This window comes from Oratosquilla oratoria, chromosome 35 (assembly GCF_046742065.1).
Source record: "Oratosquilla oratoria isolate Oo_2021 chromosome 35, ASM4674206v1, whole genome shotgun sequence".
In the NCBI taxonomy this organism is placed as follows: Eukaryota; Metazoa; Arthropoda; class Malacostraca; order Stomatopoda; family Squillidae; genus Oratosquilla; species Oratosquilla oratoria.
Genome location: NC_134811.1, coordinates 6,790,845 through 6,810,741, shown reverse-complemented (window position 1 = coordinate 6,810,741; position 19,897 = coordinate 6,790,845). Strand labels below are relative to the sequence as shown.

The window sequence follows — 19,897 nt, the reverse complement described above, 5'->3', positions numbered from 1 at the left end:
CACTGGCTTGTGGCCAGGCAAAGCCTTCTCCTCCACTGTTATATAGGTTCACTTTGGCATCTTCAAGAAAAAACCTGTCTCGTCGCAATTAAAAACCTGCTGCGGCAAGTAACCCCCAGAATCCACATGTTTCTTAAAGTCACCAATGAAGTTCTCTGCAGCCTTTGTGTTAGAGCTTTGCTGCTTTGCCACGCCTCACAATGCTGTGGATGCCAGTTCTTCTCTTAAACTTCTCGAACCACCCACGCCTTGACTTGAATGCTTCTTCCTTGTCTGGTGCTGCTCCTGGAATTTTTTTAATTAGGTTAGAAAAATCACTTTCACCTTCTCACAAATGGTGCTCTTGTTAATAGTGTCAACTTGCATTTGCTTCTCGTTGATCCATATGAGAAGCAACCTTTCAACATTGTCAAAAATATGTGGCCATTCCAAAGATATTCTTGTCACTCCCTCTGAAGTATCTATCTCCTTAATCTTGTTCTTGAGAATAGTGCAAATTGTTGTTGTTATTCTCTAGACTGTCTGTCCAAGCAGTCCCATCTCCCCAAAGAATGCCATGGACGGAACAAGGTTTTCCCACAAATCCTTTATAGAGTGCATGCTGTGTTGTTTGCATGCGTGATTGTGTATAATGCAATCTTCCATTATGAGTTGAATAGTATGGGGTGAAGTGTTACATCCTGGGCAGTTGTCTACAATGCAGTCATCCGGCCCTTCTAAGTGCAAATTGTTGATGTAGTCCGACTGTATGTATGTGCTAGGTCAGCCATGCTCACCCCTTGTTCTCGCTTCTCAATGATTTCATGTTTCACTTCTACAGTGACTTGTTTTCTCTTATCCCTGTCTTCTTATCCCTGTCTCTTATCCCTGTCTTAAGGAAGCTCGCTGGCTGAACGGGTTAGGGCATTGTTACTTGCTGCGAAGATCGAGGGGATGGCGGTTCGAACCCTGCCACCAGCAAAGTTGAATCAAGAGCATGGTTCATTAAATTCCACGCTACAAAGCCCTCTGTGAGGGGCACCGTCCTAACCTTCCGTTGGGAGGAGTTTGTGACGTTAAACCATATCATATCTGTCTCCTTGCATTTTTTTCCTTTGGGGATATTCTTGTAAAGTTTAAACTTAGCACTGAAAAAAAATCACAAAATGTTGCTCGCTAAGCAAAACATTGCTCATTAAGCAAAACATCACTAGTTAAGCGAGTCTTTTTTTTTTTTTTTTGTGCTTATTATGCAAATCACTCATTATGTGAGGTGTTCATTAAGCGAGGTTTGACTGTATGAATTGTAGTCTCAGAGCTGAAAACAAAGAACATACACTCATTAATACTGGCTGAAGACTTACATTTCTTAATGATTTGGCTAGTAAATGTGGAGGAGAGTGAGACGATTCTAAGGAAGAGGCAGATGATGATTGTATGATATGTTCAAGGCTGGTTCGCAGGTTCCCAATATCACAACACACTGTCTGAAGAACTGTGCTTATCTGAAACAGTACAAAGAGAACTTTTGTTTAACACATTCTGTAATGACAAACAACATCTAATGCTTCATTTACCAAAAATAGGGTAGGCCTATTTCAAACCTTCAGAAAATATTTCTAAATTCATTCTTGAATGTATACACACAGATGGTGCTGGACATAAAGGTGGTACGGGAAAGATGGGCAGAGTATTGTTTTGAATGTGGATGTGGTTAGGGATTGATTAATTGTGGCAATGGAACATGCTAGGAAAATGACTGTGACAGAAAAAGAAAATAATAGAGCTAAAGGATAAGATGAGATACAAAGAACTTTGAAAGTGATGAAAGCTGGTAATGCACCTGGGTTAGACGAATATCAGACAATGTCTGATGAAGGGAGGGACAGTTACAGTAGATTGGCTGGTGAGATTTAATGCACATCTATGGAAGAGGAATGTTGATAGAGGACCAGAAGAATGCTTGTATACAGGTAGTTCCACTTTACAAAGGGAAAGGGACAAATATAAATACAGTAGCTTTAGAGGAATCAGTCTATTAAGTGTAGTTGGTGAGGCAGTGTATTGAGTCCAGGACCTCAAGATTAGATGTCCAGTCTGCTACTACCTTGTTACATAAAAGTAAAAAGGATGGGAACATGCTACAAACTGTATGCTTGGAAGCAGTGCCGACTGCACTTGAACCCCATCCACCTGAACTTTTACATGATTCCCAATCCCATTAGTGGGTATGGCAGCATTTGAATGAGATTTCTTATTAGTTTCACTGTTGTAACTATCATGAAACAAATCACTAATCCCAATGATATCTTTTAAATAATCAAATCCAGCAGTCACAGTGCCTTGTACCCAGGAATTCAAGATTAAGAGGATTAGAACTTGATATGAACCATAGGCTAAGGAGTGGTGCTGAATACACTTGCAACACTTACAACTGAACTTTTACCCACTCCCCAATCTCATCAGCAAACAAGGATACATTTAAATGCACTGCAACAACTGGATTTTATTATTTGTAAGGCATCACTACAACTAGTCATTTGTTCCATAACTTTACTCATAGGTAGAGGCCTAATGGTATGAGACAGGACCTGCCTGCTGTAAAACTGTAATTAGAGTCCACTTGAAAATTCCAGAATAATTACTTATCATCACTTTAGGCTCAGGAATTAAGCTGGGGTATGTAGAAGCTCCAGTGTATCTTTTTTATGATAGTTTTTTCCATTTACCTGTAGCATTATTGCTAGGTTCAAAAAATAAAATAGTTCTACTCTGCTGCAGTAGTTTTCAAAGTCTTCCATAGACCCGTCAAAGCTTTTAATAGCATAGGACCCATGTTCAAAGAATAGAATAAATAATAATAATGTTATTGTAGAGAATAAATACATAGCAATGAAAAAAAAGCAGAAGCAACTCACATAATTAGGAATATGATACCATATAAACTACTGAACTATGTAATCACCAATTACTCAATCCAATTGACAACTACCTCTTGTTGGTCAACAATAAGTAATCCCATCTTCCTTGTCACTAATGGTGTATCTGCATTAATCTCCACCCACTATACTCTCAGATAAATAATATATCTTATAGAAATGTAGTTGTAAACAAGGTTGTTGGTGTAGCTCCCATTACAAATTCAGCAGTTAAACAACCCAAAACCACAAGTACCCAAATGGACAGAACTCCCCAAAAATTACAACATAGGAACACATAAGAATTCTACATTATATCACAATATGTAGAGGCAAACCAAATAATGGGTCAGTGGAAAAAACACACAGTGATGTCTGTCATAACAACAACTGTAGGCAGAGAGGCAGGGAGGCAGGGTAGTTACCTCCACCTCCTTTCCACTATGCCTACACTCAGTGAAGCTCCTTGTCTCCACACTCGACACCCCATCCAGATTGTGCACTATGTGGCAGACACTTCTTCCTTATGTTTGTGAGTTATGCGCTAGACAAGCATATAGGTAGTCCTGATCATTGATCTCTTTACCACATTATCCTCTTGCAATATCAAGTTTGACAATCCCTGCTGGATATGGAAGAAAAAAAAAATTCCATGCCTCTAATAAAAAAAATGTGCTACTCTAAACATTCCACACACCTAGAACCCTAGAACCCACCTCCCACAATAAATTAAAAAAGAACAAGAAGCATTCATTCTTTTACTGAGACTCCAAAACATCATAAAGTAGTTTAGTATGAGAAAAAGTTTCAGCTCAAGTATGGTATAAACAAATGAGCCACCTCATAATAAATTCCATATTTATAAAAGGAATGTTTCCCTAAGATTTTTACTCTTTCATTTCCAGTTACAAGCTATACTGCCTAAGCTCAAATTAAGGGATAAAAATTGAAATACAGTGAGTCCTCCTTATATGGTAATTCTTTATTTCGTAAATTCATAGTTATGGTATTTGGTAATTACTACCCTCGATTCTATTTACGGTAAGAAAAATTCACAGATACGGTATCCCCTAGATATTTTGAAGAGGAAAGAGCAGGGAGAAGGTACATTTGCCATATCCTATTATTACATGTTATAATGGGTTCGGTATATGGCAATTTCAATTTGCGGTAAGGTTTTCAGGTATGCATATGTACCGTATAACAAGGACTTACTGTACATACTTTCAATTAACCCCACCTGAGGCACAAGCTGTTGTGCTAAATCTTCCCGTTGATGGTGCTTCAGCTGAGCGAGAGTTGCCCGCATATTGGCCAGGAGTCGAACTAACTGACTGAGTAGAACAGGTAACCTGCTTTTGGTGTAGCGCATGATCTCGTGCTGCTCAGCTTGACTCAGATGACCTTTGTGCCTCTCAAACTCTTCACATAAATGAACTACCTTTATGAACCCTGCAATATTCAGTGTTTTTGTTACACGCACAAACTTATTCTAAATAAACACTAAAATATAACTTTCTAAATATACATACATACATATACCAAAGGCTCTTTCCCCCTTACAAGGGAGGTAGCCAAAAACAAAGGAGTATGTGGGGATGAAATAGGTGGGAGTGAATTTATGTCTTTGACTTTAGCTACCTCCCTTGTAAGGAGGAAAAAAACCTTAGTACATGCGTGTATGTTAACACAAAAAGAAAAAGAAAATAAAGACAAAATAAACAAGATAAACAAGAAAAGATGTTATACTAAAAAACATCTCAACAATATCTCAATCTTACAACTTTCCTTATACTCTCAACATTTATCTCCACTTACCAATTGCAATTTGGCGGAGTGCAGCCTTAATAACATGGATGAGGTGGGCTGGGCTCATTGATGTGGACGGGTTGAAGAGCTCCGTCATCTGGTCCACACAACCATGGACATCACTTACCAAACCCACTAGTTCTGAGAAATGCATAGAACATTCAGTAGGATGTCTAAACCCAATGATTCTTGGTAGTACACAGGTGGTTTATCATAATATTATTTATATGCATGTCAAATACAGTGCAGCTAGCTGCAGAAACTGAGTACAGTATTTTACGTCTATCAGAGCATTTATTGGGCAATAAAATAATATGATCCTACTGTCAAAGAACTGATCAACAAACTATAGAAAAGAAAATACTTGGCAAAACAGAGGCAACAATGTTGTTGACTGTGTACAAGTTTACAAAGGGAGGAGAGTTTTTAGCCAAGGATATACTATTTCCAAACCCTAAGAGCTGCAAATGAAGGACATAAGGTCATATCTAGATGAACTGGGAAGAAAAAGTATCTCTAAAAGTTCTGCCTCCTATGCAGATCAGTTGAAAAGTAGAGTCCACTACCAGTAGAGGTCATACATGCTTAGAGTATAAAAAATTTAAAATTGGAACACGATAATATGAAAATAAGCAAAATGCTTGAAGTAATTTGGGGTGTTACAAGCACCTAACTGTGCCCTACACAACACATAAACACATATATATCAATATGCCAAATTTTGAAAAAAAAAAAAAAAAAAAACATACAATAATCTGGGTAACTGCATGAATGTCTTCAAAAGAGTAGCAATTATGCAATTCAAAAGGTAAATAGAAATTAGTAAAAACCAAAGGGTAGAGAGGAATATCATGTGTTAGACAAAAACATGCAAAAATATTCACAACATGAAAAGAAACTCAAAAAAGGATAGTTATAGAAAATATCTGAAATAAAATAGTTTTCCACACAGAGTAGTGGATGTCTGGAACAAATTGAACAAAACAATAGTGTGCACAAAACCATAGAAGAATTTCAGAACAAACTAGATGCTGAGAGATAGCTCCTTTTCCCATATAATACAACTAGGTAAAAACAACTAGGCAAATATGAGCAAATTGTCTTGAGACCCATGGCAGCAAAAGTTTACAACAATACAATGAAATTGAATAATAAACTACCAGGAAACCATATGTTCACAATGAGATTAGCGGAACAATTTTTAAAAAGAGTAAGCAAATAAGCAAATTATATAATTACAAAAATGCAGGGTTAAACTGAACTGACATATCTTTTTTTTACATAGCACCTACTGTGCAATAATAAGACACCTAATGTACCTATATACACATATACAAAATGAATATCAATATAAAAAATACAAAGTAATGGAAATTGGCATTAGCTGCAAAAGACCATCTCTGAATCATTCCTTGGGTAGTGAATCCATTACAAAAGCAACAAAGGAGAAAATTTGGGCTTTTTAATAAAAGATAAAAATGGGCCTTTGGTTCGTACATATATATATATATATATATATATACATACATACATATATATATATATATATATATATATATATATATATATAATATTCCCGCTCATATCTAATTACACTATAACTGACCTCACCCAGGTGGCACACATGCACTCAGGACACCATCCAGCATTAAAACAGTACTAACACAGTATGGGCCTGGCCACAGATTCAAACTGCCCCAGATGAAACCACTACACAGAGGACATAGAACACCTCATACAACAATGCCCCACACCAACAATTCCTAGACAACAACATAATATATCTTCAGAATGACTTATTGTCCTGCCCAGAAACTGTTGCCAGTTACCTGAAGGCTGCAGGTCTCCTGCATGAGATACCAGGAACAATAGATTGATTGATTGACCTCACCTATATTAGGGGATTCAAATCATCTGCCACCAATTGTTTACAATCTTCTCATCAGAGGTGTGTCAAACCAGAGGTGGGCAGTCTGATTCTCCAATTAATCAGATTTGCATCCTCAAATTGGATGATCAAATCGGATAATCACTAATCACACTTATATTCTTGACACCCAAATCGGATAATTGAATCCGCCTTGACGAGCTGGCAAATCAGCAGTCACTAATCAGATTTCTATTTTTTTTAATCGTACCCACCTCTGTGTCAAACAAGCATACAAACTCCAGCGCCACCATGCTTGTGAACAATGCTTACCATCATGGCTGTTGTTGTTGCTTTTGTTACTGTTTCCTATCTCCTGGTAGAACTCCTACTATGTCTGGTTCTCGCAATTTACAATGTGAGTCTGCCACCCATATTTTCATTGCATGTTCTAGGACTATACATTTCATATCTTTTCATGACCATGTTGTATACTTTCTTTTTTTACTCAAAATATCTCTAATGCATAAGTTCAAAGGAAGGGCTTAAATTATTGTCAAGTTCATTTGGGGGGTTCATTAGTGCCCCAGGGTGGCACTTAGACATGTAAGGGCTCTGTATATCCCCACAGGGGACATTCCTAAAAAAAGTAAAGGCATGAGAGGGTCCAAGAGTTTTCCAACCACAACCCTAAGGTTTGGGTCTTTTAATGTGCATGGATGTGGTACAGAAGAGAGTAAAAGGTAAGAGATAGGTAGTATGTTTGTGAGAAGAAAGATGGATGTGTTGGCTACCTCCCTTGTATGGGGGAAAAAGCCTTTGGTGTATTTACCTGGTTGTATTATACGGTAAAGGAGCTATGCTCGTGGTGACCCGTCTTTGTATCTCTCAGCATCAAGTTTTTTCTTAAAATCTTGAATAGTGTTTGCACACACTGTATGTATGTATGTATGTATGTATGTATGTATGTATGTATATATATATATATATATATATATATATATATATATATATGTATATGTATATACAGTATATGTATTTATATATATGTATATATATATATATATATATATATATATATATATATATATATATATATATATATATATATATATATATATACATATATATACATACATATACCAAGGCTTTTTCCCCCTTACAAGGGAGGTAGCCAAAAAGGGAAAGGCATAAAATCATCTCCACCCATTCCATCCCTGAATACACTCCACACCCCTCCACCCTCCCTCTTATCTGAGCACCTCCTGGATGACGGGTCATCCCTGCACCTTGTCCACTGCCCTGGGTCAGAAGCAGTGTCGCAAGACACAGCACATCCACAGCAAGGCTGCTTCATTAAATCGGTGACCCCCCCTCTCCGTCCCCCCATTGCATAAAAGGAGAAGATGGGGAGAAATCCCTTCGGGCTGCGTCAAATTTTGCTCACACATACTATCTCCTCCCCCACCCCCCACCCATTCCACCTCATGCAATCACAACATCATCCATATACAACCCTTCTCCATTCACCCCTGTCTTCTGTCCTCTCCCGTCCTTCCTCAACAGACATTCCCCTCTTCCCCAAAGCCCCCTTCACCCCATCCATCCACCTCATCTTAGGACGTCCCCTCATGTTCACTCCCTCCACATCTGCCTTCCATACCTCTTTTACTAGTCTTTCTTCACTCATTCTTTCCATGTGTCCAAGCCATCCTAATATTCTTTCATCAACCCTATCTCCCAGCTCCTTTTCCACCCCTGTTCTCCTCCTCACCTCCTCATTTCTCACTCTATCATTTCACATATATATATATATATATATATATATATATATATATATATATATATATATATATATATATATATATATATATATATATATATATATATGTGGAGTTTTATTCACTGATAATTCGTCCTTACCAGGACTTTTCAGAGTACATACAAGTATATACTTCATGGCCCAGACCACCTAAGTCAATACTCAAGAAACAAGCCCCAGACATAAGCTCCAGAGAAAAAACTCCCCCGCCAGACAAGAACCACACTTGTACAACTGTGCTCAAGACACCATCCAGCATTAAAACAGTACCAATACAGAATAGGCCTGGCCACAGATTCAAACTGCCTTAGATGAAAGCACCACGCTGAAGACAGAGAACACCTTGTACTACAATACACCACACCAACAATCCCAAGACAACAACACAATACATCATTCCTGAGTGACTTATGGTCCTGTTTGGAGGTTGTTGCCAGTTAACTGAAGGCTGCAGTTCTTCTGCAAGTGAGACTAGGTGCAACAAACTGGTTAATTGATCATTAACACTGTTCACTCCAATCATTAATAAAAAAAAGTAAAAAATAAATAAATTAAATGTCCAAACCCTTCCATTGGAAAGGAACCCTAAAATTCTAAGCCTCATTTCTGATACTCATACAACCTTCAGCCTGCACATCAAAGGCTTATGAGTGAAAATCAATAATATCAATATTAACAAAACTGTATAAAGAATAAGTAACTTTAATTAACATCATAATAACACCTATAACAACAACTATGCTACAACAGTAACAACAACATTACTTTCATTCCACAAGTTAAAGGTTTACTTACTATGCCTAAGTCGAGTGTTGACAATAAAGACCTCACACATTCGCACAAAATCCTCAAATCCTTCTAGTCCTTTGGTGGCCTCTATAGACTTCTCTGCAGTTTCTACAGTGAGCTGATGGGGCAGGCAGCAGCTGTACATGTAGTGGAGCACAGTTTCTAGAACTATGTCTTCTGTGTTGGCTAGTGGGGGAGGATCGCTAGTCCAGTTGAGGTCGGGAACACATGCAGAAAGGATAACTTGGTGCACTTCATACTGCAACCAGGAGAAAGGGGAACACATGGTGTTTAGGTTGAATTAGATTTTTACTGGTTTTGTACCCTCACAAGGGTCTTTGTCTGCACTAACCATGCACAAATGTTTAAGTTAGGGAAGTACAGTACACAAAACATTAAGTACTTCAGGACAAACTTGATTAGTTTCTTTGGTTTACTAGCCAAAGTATTCGGAGAAACTTAATAAGCAAATAATCAATGTTTATGCCATGCAGTGCTGTTTTGCTTCTGGTCATACAATTACTCAGTCAATCAATTTATTGTCCCTTATCTCTTTGGCAGGAGACTTGCATCCCCAAAGGGTATCCAACCATGACCATCTAAATGGCCATAAAATCAGAGATAAATTTCTACTTTTATTGGTACTGTATAGATGTTGGGCAGTTGATGATGTGTTCTATATCTTCTGTGTGGTTGTATCTAAGCTATATGGCATCTGTTTCCGGGCCAAGTATACTCGGCTGTCAATTTAACAGACCCCATTTTAATAGATCTCAGAGGCAACAGACAAAACCTAGTATCTCAGGAAAAAATTCCAAGTGCCCCACTTTATAATCAAGGCATATAAAGAACCTATCTTTACAATCCTTTGTAATATTAAATTACAGTGAATATATTCTATTTATAAAAAATTACTAGACCCCTTCTGTCCATTAACCACTTCAGTAGAAGTCAAATTCTCACATGCAGCATCGGCTGCCATATGTACAATTCATCACACTACTCGCATTATAAAATAAAAAGTCACTGCTATATTACTTGTTCTCATTTACTCTGAGTAATAATAAACACAAAAAACATGATCAAACCAGTTCACAGAATCCCAGGGTAACTCATGTACAACTACAAAATATATATATATATATAATCAAGACGCTACTTCCAGCATCCTCGTGTATCCACTCGCACCTCATGATACCTACGTAGGTGTCATTGTACCGAAGTGGTTAAATCAAGGGATGAGTACACTAACCCCTCAGGACTGCACAACCAAGTGACTTATGAGTTGAATTGGAGACTGTGGCTGCCTTCCTATAGGCTGTGGGTCTCCTGCAAGCGAGAACCAGTGCAATGGACCAAAAGGTCTCCTTTGTAATCCTTTGATTGCTTCCAGGCTAATTCTGCATTTATTGTTTCAGTACTGGATAGCAAGCAGAATGGACATGGGACAGTGTATTTATCAAATTAGTATTTACCTAATTACAATGTATAGAAAAGTATAACACTTGTGGAATCCCATCTGTCTCCAACGATCAATAATAGCCTAATATTTATCTACTGTCTTTTAATGGACTATATTTTCTCTTATACCACTCCAAAAGTTGAAAAATCTATACAGAAAAATGTCTCTTAATATTGTTCAAGCACCTATTCAGTCTTCTCTGCTAAGTTTATCCATTCTTTTACTGAGACTGCAATCATTTCATCCCTCCTTTCTTTCCTCTAATGGGGACAGTTCTGTTTTTTCTAATCCTTCTTTATACAATTTTTTTTATAAGTTCTGGGTTCTGAAGTTCAGATACTTGATTTAAGATAGAACTCTTCTTACAAGCAGTAATGTTTACTTCATAATTTGTATGCATTTATGTTTCTATCAGAAAATATAGGAGCACTGGAGACAAGGTGTATATCAATGATTCTTTTTTTTTTTTTCTTTTTTAATTGTACTCTAGCAGTACTTGCCTGTCTTGCTTACCAACATCAATGACGTCAGCAAAGAGGAAGCCATCTACCACCCTCTTCTATGCCTTTCACCAAGATCCAAATTTTTGCTTCAGTGAATCTTGAGAGCACAATGAATCTCAACATTTAAACATTCTTACTCAAGATCCCTTCCCTATATTCCCTATGATCCTCACTGAAAGTCATGAGGTTTCAGTAACTCTTTGCCTCACAATAAAGTCTGTGATCTCAAGTTCATCTGGTTCATTCCCTTTGCTGCATTTACTCTATGCATAAATAGAGTAACAGCCCCCAAACTTTTAACATCATTCAATGCTCCTATCAGTCCTGTGATCTACATCCAGAAGCAAAGTATTTTGAATTGATAGCACTCAAAAACACTCCCATTTTTTACTTAAACACTCCTGACCAAGAAAATGAAGATTGGCAAACATTACTCCTCAATTCAAAAAGAGTGATAAACAAAGCCACAATAGAAGCCACAAAACTATAAACCCAAAAACCTGACCTCAATTGCAGGACAAATTATCCATATATTTATGCACCAAAGCCTTCCCCCTTATAGGGAAGGTAGCCAGAATAGGGATGCCCTCACCCCCACCCATCCAACTCCCATTTGTTTTCCTTTCATCTTAGATCCCTGTGGATGAGGGGTCATCCCTCTCATAAAACATCGCTTAGAAAGTAACAGAAAATGAGGGGTCGCCAATTTAATGAAGAAGCCTTGCTGTGGATATGCTGTGTCTTGCTGCATTGTTTTTGACCCAGTGTAGTGGACAGGAGACACGGATGATCCTTCATCCATGAGGAGCTAAGATGAGAGAGAAACAAGTGTGGTGGATGGGAGTAAAATGGGTGCCAGTGGGTACTCTTAGACTTGGCTACCTCCTGTATAAAGGGGAAAAAGTTCTGGGCGTATAGATAGATTGATAAACAATGAATCAGTTTAACAACATAGCTTCCTCCTCTTAGAGAAGGTTAGGATGGTGTCTTCTTATGGAGGACTTTTTGAAGCAGGGAATTTCATGTAACCCTTACTACGAACTCACTTCACCATGTATCCTCAAAATGCCTCCACTCTTGACCTCTCACCCAAGTAGTGATGCTCTAAGCTGTTCCCAGCAAGCATCCCACATACAATACTTTATTACGAGCCAACAGGTCTCCTGTCAGCATGGTTTGTCCATGTAACCACTGCTGCCCATCATATATAACAGTTATTGATACGATCAATCTGTGGCAAAAAGTCATTCCTTGACTCCCAACTAAAGAATATACTCAAGAATGGCATGTGTGTATGTATTATCTAAATATGATAATTGTGCCCTAATGGTCAATGACAGTGATATATCTAAATATGATAATTGATATGATAATTGATATGATAATTGATATGATAATTATCTAAATATGATAATTGTGCCCTAATGGTCATGATGATAGTGATATACAATAACGGACAAGGTCTCCCTATGCTCTATACTATACACATATTCATAATCTTCTGCCTACAGTGGTAAGAGAAACTATACTTATCCAATGGAAGTTTTTAATTAGGTTCTTCACCAAGAACAATCTGTACAATGCACAAATCATGGATATATACTACATTACCATGCATCACTGTCTGTATGACCATTGTGATATTGGACAATTGCATGGAAGTTCCTACTACACAACAATGAATCAGCTAATAAGTACATACCTTGACCCTATACCATATTCAATGAATCTTACATCCTGAAGCAAAGTATTTTGAATTGATAGCACTCAAAAACACTCCCATTTTTTACTTAAACACCACTGAGCAAGAAAATGAAGATTGGCAAACATTACTCCTCAATTCAAAAAGAGTGATAAACAAAGCCACAATAGAAGCCACAAAACTGCATCAATAGCACACTACATAATGATGACATCTTTTAGACGCAAAGAAAAAGAATGTCGAATGAGCAAGTAACTTTAGTATATTCTTACCTTCTTCCCTGACCGTGCTGGTATAATGATATCTGCAAAGTAGCCATCACTAAGGGCTGGCAGTAATGAGTATGGAAGATCAGGAGAGGGTTCAAGAGTATTGACCTGTTAGTAAAAACATACAAAAAAATTAGTAAGGTTTAGCAAACCCTGCTGTTCTTGCTACACACTTTACTTTAATAAAGCATATGTGATTTCAAATCAACTTGCAAAGTAATAACTTCTCCTCAAAACAAAGAGAACTTTAATATCTGTTAGGATATAGAGAGGATATGTTGGTCAAAGTATTCAAACTACATGTGTTTGGGGGATGATGACAAAGAAGATGCATCATCAAGTACATGGTCCTCAATACATGACTTCAAATCTAAATATGATAATTGGAAATCAAAGATATAGATTAAGTTGAAACTGTACATGAATTTGAGTCTAGGTATGTTACAAAATTAGAGAATAGGAGATGGAACCCAAAGAGCATTGCTCCTTTCCTGAATACTACAATTAGTTAAATAACACTAGAGTACATCAGTAAAGCTTTTGATGCCATCCCCCATCACCTCGCAAACAAAATATATAACACAGACATGTACAATAATATCAAAAGATGGCTGGCCAATTATCTGGCAGGTAGAAATGCCTACATGTCATACAAGGACCAATCATCACACACCAGAAATTTTAAGAATGGGGTACCACAGAGCTTTAGAAATATTACAACCATACCTCAATACACTATATACCTGCTCTACTAAAAACAGACTCAAAGCAGCCCTAACCAAATCTACAGCCACACTGCTCACCAATTGGACAGCAGAACACAAATAATACCATGCCTTTATACCAACAACACTTTCATACCACACACACATACACCCAAGATTCTTGGCATAACATACAATACATCCATGTCATTCAAACAACACATCACAAACATAAGGACTAAATATCTAGACTCAATGCACTTAAATCAATTGTGGGAACAACATTTGGACAAAACACAGAAACTAATACAACAGTATACAAACAATGCATATGTTCAGTGATAAATTATGTGAGCCCAGCATGGGCCCCTCATCTAAGACAAACCACAACATCCTACCGATCATATAAAACAAAGCCTTAAAGACAATTACAGAGTGCATAAATACAACATCTACAGACCATTTACACCATGATTCAGAAGTCCTAAATGTAAAGGATCAACTTGAAATGAGAGGCACACAAACACTTGTCACAGTCTCTGTAACCATCACTAACCATCACCAACCACACATGTGATCCACACACATGCAACATGGTACTCGTCTTTGGCAAGACCTCTAATATTGCAGACTTCACAGATTTCCCCATCTCAAACACCTGACTGAACACCTACGTAAGATCATAATAGGATGTTCCCACAGTGTCACAAACATGAGATGCCTAATGTCACCAGACACCCACCAACCATACAACTAACTGCTACATAATGGAACTAACACCCATGCCTATATTTGATAACTAACACATCTAACATATGGCAACCCACCATCCCCTTTTACTATGATGGCTGCACTGCCAAGAGAGAGGACTGCAGCGGTCACCAACCAGGCAGAGGACTGCCTAGGTTACGTACCTTGCAGGAGGCCGTGCCGAGGTTAAGGGCCAGCACAAGAAGATTTAGGTCAAGGACCTAGTTGTACAAAATCTTTGTACCTGAATAAAGCCAAGAAAGTCCAGAAGAGATTTTACCTTACCCGCTAAACCACTATTACATGTAGCAAAACACATTTGTTTTGTTACAGTGGTGGGCAGCGGTAATCCCTCGTCAAATCTGAAGAGAGGCTCAATTAAAATCGCCATCCTCAGCCACTCAAGCCACACCTACCATGTAGCAAAAACACATTTGTTTTGTTAGTCTCCACAAACACAGCACACCCACTACACCACACTGTAAAACACCCACACACACCAAGAAACATCAAAACAACATTCAAATACTTATATCACACAAACACTTTCTTTTCTTCCTCCACAACCACCAGACACCAGCCTCAAGAAGCATATCCATAATCATATCACTCACTGCTCAATCAACAAACTGAAAGACAATACATTGCTGCATGCCAGACCCCCTCTCTACCCCAAAAGGACACAGTCCATCTGGCCAGACTGCAATACGGACACAATCCAGCCCTTCTGAGCTATTGGAAGAGGCTGGATGACAGTATTTCAGACAACTGCCAAGGATGTGACACTTTACCTCACACTATACAACACATTATGGAGGACTGCATTGTACACAATCACACATGCCAACAACACAATATACACTCTATATAGGATCTGTGGAAAAATTCCGTTCCGGCCTTTGCATTCCTCAGGGAGACAGGACTGCTCAGCCAGACAGTCTAGGTAATGACAACAACTATGTTCAGTTTCTTATTTGCCTTCACTATAAGCTCTTTTATGAGAGGGGTGAGAGTTATGTGTGCATCAAATGTGGGGCCAAATATTCTAGGTATTTTGTCCAGTAAGAAATAATCTGACCATTGGGTATTTTCTAATTCATGGTGGTTAGGTAAGCATTGTCACTGAGGACTTTTGAAGGGATGTAGACATTGTTTTAAGTCAGATGTAATTTGTGGAAAAGAGCGGGGAAAATGCAAATGTTAAAGAAATGAAGATAGTATGGAGAGAAATTTAAACATGAATATGGAAACTAAAAAACACATACATGAGCAGGAGAGGATATCTGTTGATTACTTTTTGTAACAAGACCTCTACTGCTCCCAAGCAGTAGAGATAATGCAAATAGACCAAGAAAAAAAAATCATGTACATAACATCATATGAACTGATAAAAATACCATAGAAATATCTCACCTTTTCACACTGAAGCATGAACCAACCATCATAGGTAAGCAGCATGAGGTCCTGGGACATCACTGGCTGGTCCAGCTGCAAATAAACAGTCATTCATTAATCTATGGGGTGTACAATCATATTCCAATGCAAGCTGTTTACAATACTCAAGATATACCTACATTCTGAAGGTCCTTCCCCACTAGTAGCTAAGGTAAAGTACACACCCACAACATACATGCATATACATAAGTACCCTTTTCCACTTATGAAGAGAGGTGGCCAAGTCATAGTATACATCTAGCCTATACCCACCCCAGACCCATCCAAAAAACCCAATCACTGTCATACCCATTCTAGCTCCTCATGAACGAAGGGTCAATGCTGTCCCCCACCACACTGGTTGGGTCAGAGACCCAACTTTCTTATTGTATCCTCCAATTCATATCATCTATCAACCTATCTATCTATATACCAAAAGGCTTTTTCCCCCTTATAAGGGAGGAAGCCACCTAAGGCATACATCCACCCCATCCATCCAATTCACATCCGTTACCCATCCGTTTCCCTTTCCATTTTATTTCCTCATAGATGAAAGGCCATCTTTGTCCTCCGCTCACTGCCCGAGTCAGAGCTAATGCAGCAAGACACAGCACAGCCACAGCAGGGCCCCACCATTTTATTTAGATTACAAAATTGAGAGAACACAAACAGCAGCAACCAAACAGGTCCCCAGCCTGGCAGATAGATCATATAAGAAAAGACTAATAGCACTGTGTCTGCCAACTTTGAAAGATCGAAGAGAAAGAGGTGATATGATTACAGTATTCAGGTCACTAATGGGAATAGATTACATTGACAGAAGAGATCTCCTGATTAAAGATGGGAAGGCTTTAAGAGGTCACAGGAGTAAATTAAGAAACATCGCATGTCAAAAGGGTGTGAAGAAATACAATTTACCATATAGATGCATAAATATGTGGAAAAACTTAGGTGATATAGCTCAAGCTCAAACAACACTTGAGTTCAAATCTAGATATGATGATTGGAAATCAAGGATATAATTTAAGTTGGAACTTTACATGAATCTGAGTCTTGGTATGTTAGAAAATTAGAGATAAGGAGACATGACCCAATAAGCATTGCTCCTTTCCAGTATACTACAATTTGGTAAATATATGTCTAAAGGATGTGAAGAAATACAGTTTTCAATATAGATGCATAAATGATAAGAATAGATTAGAAGGTGATATAGCCCATGCTAGAACAATACATGAATTTTAATCATTTGGATAAACCTTACCAAAAATAAAAACATGTAACTTGTGAGGCATTCTGCTCTAAAATTACCCTGAACTCAATGATATGTCCATTGTATGCTGCGAAACGAAGTAATGTGCGATTTCCATAACACTGGAGATTCTGGTACGTATAAACTTCATACGTCTGGCAGGAAAACAGGGGGAGTGAGTCGCATCCGTCTGTTACCATCCAAGTCACATCGCCACTTTCTGACAACACAAACTCTGTCCTGGAAAAAGGAATGTTACTTAAGTAATGCAACAGCAAAGCATATACTTTGTAAGAATTGGTAGCCTCTGTAAATTTTGCCCATTTTTTTTTTTTTTTAATAATCAATTGATCATTAAGGTTACTAGTTGAAACCGTAGAATATATTGTAAAGTTGGCCCTCCTCATTTGTGAGAGTTCATGGCCAACTCCAATTATAAATAAAAAAAAATTGTAAACCATTGGTACACACTCCCAAAGTCATAAATAAGATAATACAGTTCTACAGTTTGATAAAGAAAATACAAACATGATTGTATACACCTATCTACATTTTATTATGTAACTTCTTCCCACACACTAACAGAAACCATAACACTAAAGAATCATCAATCAAAGAAAAGTAAATTTTGCAACCTCTATATATTATTACTCTAAGATAAACTTTTAATAAATCATATGTCTATCACACCAGTTATTAAATTCTAATCTTAAGTAAGATCAAAATTCTTAATAACTCATGTCTACTATTGACACCAGTTATCAGTTGTACAGCTGAGTATAACATGGACTCTGAATGGAAGGAGAGTTCATTGTTATCATCCTTACAATTTTAATGGATCAAATAATAGTTACCTCCTAGTGGTGATGCCACAAAATGGTTGCCAGAAAGAATCATCTACTTGCCACTTATCTTCAAAACTTATCAACACTGTCCTGAGGGGCTTGCACTCCTGTGAACAAGGCACGAGACTTTTCTTTATCTACTTTGACTATTCCCCTCCCTCCCCAACACACATTTATTTTTCACATCAGGAGAGCTGCTAAACAGTAACTGCTCCCTACCTCTTCCCCCTATTTGTTCATGACACAGAAACAGACTCACAATAATACAAAAATGATAGAAAAATAGATAAATAAAAAAAACCATGGGAGACACACAGAGAATGTTAATGAAGAGAAGGAAACAAAATAACAAACTGAGATAATGGAACAGCCAATCAGCCATGCAGATACTTTACTACTGCATGCCAGCCTGTTGGATACAAAGCATCACTGAGAAGCTGGTACTGCCCAGGAATCAAACCCAAGACACTGTCCTGGCAGGCATGTTTACTGATTACACCAGTTGTCTTTAGTGACCACTCACAGATCTCCCTTCCCAGGGCCTCCACCAGTCTAGGAATGTGCACCACTTCAGGATCCTACTCACTGCCCATGATAGATAGGGAGGAGAGTAAACATCACTGAAAAACTGGCACTACCTGAGAATCAAACCCAGATCCTCCCACAGTCACCTCAGCAACCAGTTGCACATCTCCCTTCCCTGGCACCACCCACTAGGGGCCAGTCTGGGAGTATGTCCTCTATAAGTTTTTGGAATCCTACTCACTGCGCCATGTTGGACAGCGAGCATCACTGAAAACCCAAGACCTCCCACTGTCCAGGCAAGTGTATTTACCGATTACACCACGGTTGCCTCTAGTGACCACTCACACACAGCCCAAACCTAAAGGAATAAGGAGAATGCTACTACAGGTCTAGCAAGATGATAGGTAAAAAATAGCATGCTCATAAAACACAAACTAACTGACGAGCTCAACAGCTTAACAGGTGTCTGGTTAGACAGGTTAGATGTGGATCAGCAGAAAAGGAGAAAACATTATAAAGTAGGAGTGATGAAAGTTCTGAACATAAGGGAATCTCTTATCAGGGCTGTGGTAGACAAATATAAATATGTCATTGTCTCAAGGTGGAAAAGAACACATCAATTCACAGAAGAAAATAAGTAAGCAAAAAATGTATACTACTAGACAAATTACATCCAGTCATGAAATCTAATGCACCTGATCAGTATACAAAAAGAGTTTATCTTGGTACAAAGATGGAGGTACATGTCCATCAAAAATTAATTTCAAGTCACAAACCACAGCAAATGAAGCCGTCATCAGGGCATGGGAATCAACAGACATGGATATAAAGAACATATCAATTCATAGAAGAAAATAAGTAAGCAAAAAATGTATACTACAAAACAAATTACATCCAGTCATGAAATCTAATGCACCTGATCAGGATACAAAAAGTGTTTATCTTGGTACAAAGATGGAGGTGCAAGTCCATCAAAAATTTATTTCATGTCACAAGCCACAGCAAATGAGGCAGTCATCAGGGCATGGGAATTAACAGACATAGAGATGCAACTGAAAGGGAATGAACAAAATCAAGAAAGCTTGTCAATGTAGCCAAGAGAAGGATGGACCATGAGAAGCAAGTTTTTCTGGCGAGCTTTAAATCATATAAATCAATCAATCAATTTATTGCCACAGGCCTCTCTTGCAGGAGACCCATGGTCACCAGACAGACTTATAGGTCACTCATGGAAGAAATATTGTATTGTTGTCTAAGGATAGTGTGGGGC

General features: G+C 38.1%; 1 protein-coding gene across 6 annotated transcripts in view; it reads right to left on the bottom strand.

Moving 5' to 3' along the window:
• Positions 1-19,897, bottom strand: part of LOC143018496 (uncharacterized) — a 53,862-nt gene that overhangs the window by 29,654 nt on the left and 4,311 nt on the right. For 4 of the 6 annotated variants that reach the window (XR_012965746.1, XM_076173874.1, XM_076173878.1 and 1 more), the window contains exons 3-9: positions 17,317-17,497; positions 15,988-16,062; positions 13,124-13,228; positions 9,191-9,443; positions 4,716-4,847; positions 4,138-4,349; positions 1,344-1,484 (exon numbers count right to left, since the gene is read on the bottom strand). Coding sequence is in view for 5 of the 6 variants with exons in the window: in XM_076173874.1 (XP_076029989.1) it covers positions 1,344-1,484; positions 4,138-4,349; positions 4,716-4,847; positions 9,191-9,443; positions 13,124-13,228; positions 15,988-16,062; positions 17,317-17,497 (1,099 nt within the window). In the remaining variant the exon portion in view is untranslated. Of the gene's footprint in view, positions 1-1,343; positions 1,485-4,137; positions 4,350-4,715; positions 4,848-9,190; positions 9,444-13,123; positions 13,229-15,987; positions 16,063-17,316; positions 17,498-18,111 lie in introns of all 6 variants that reach the window. The other 2 variants (XM_076173875.1, XM_076173876.1) reach the window with 1 other exon arrangement.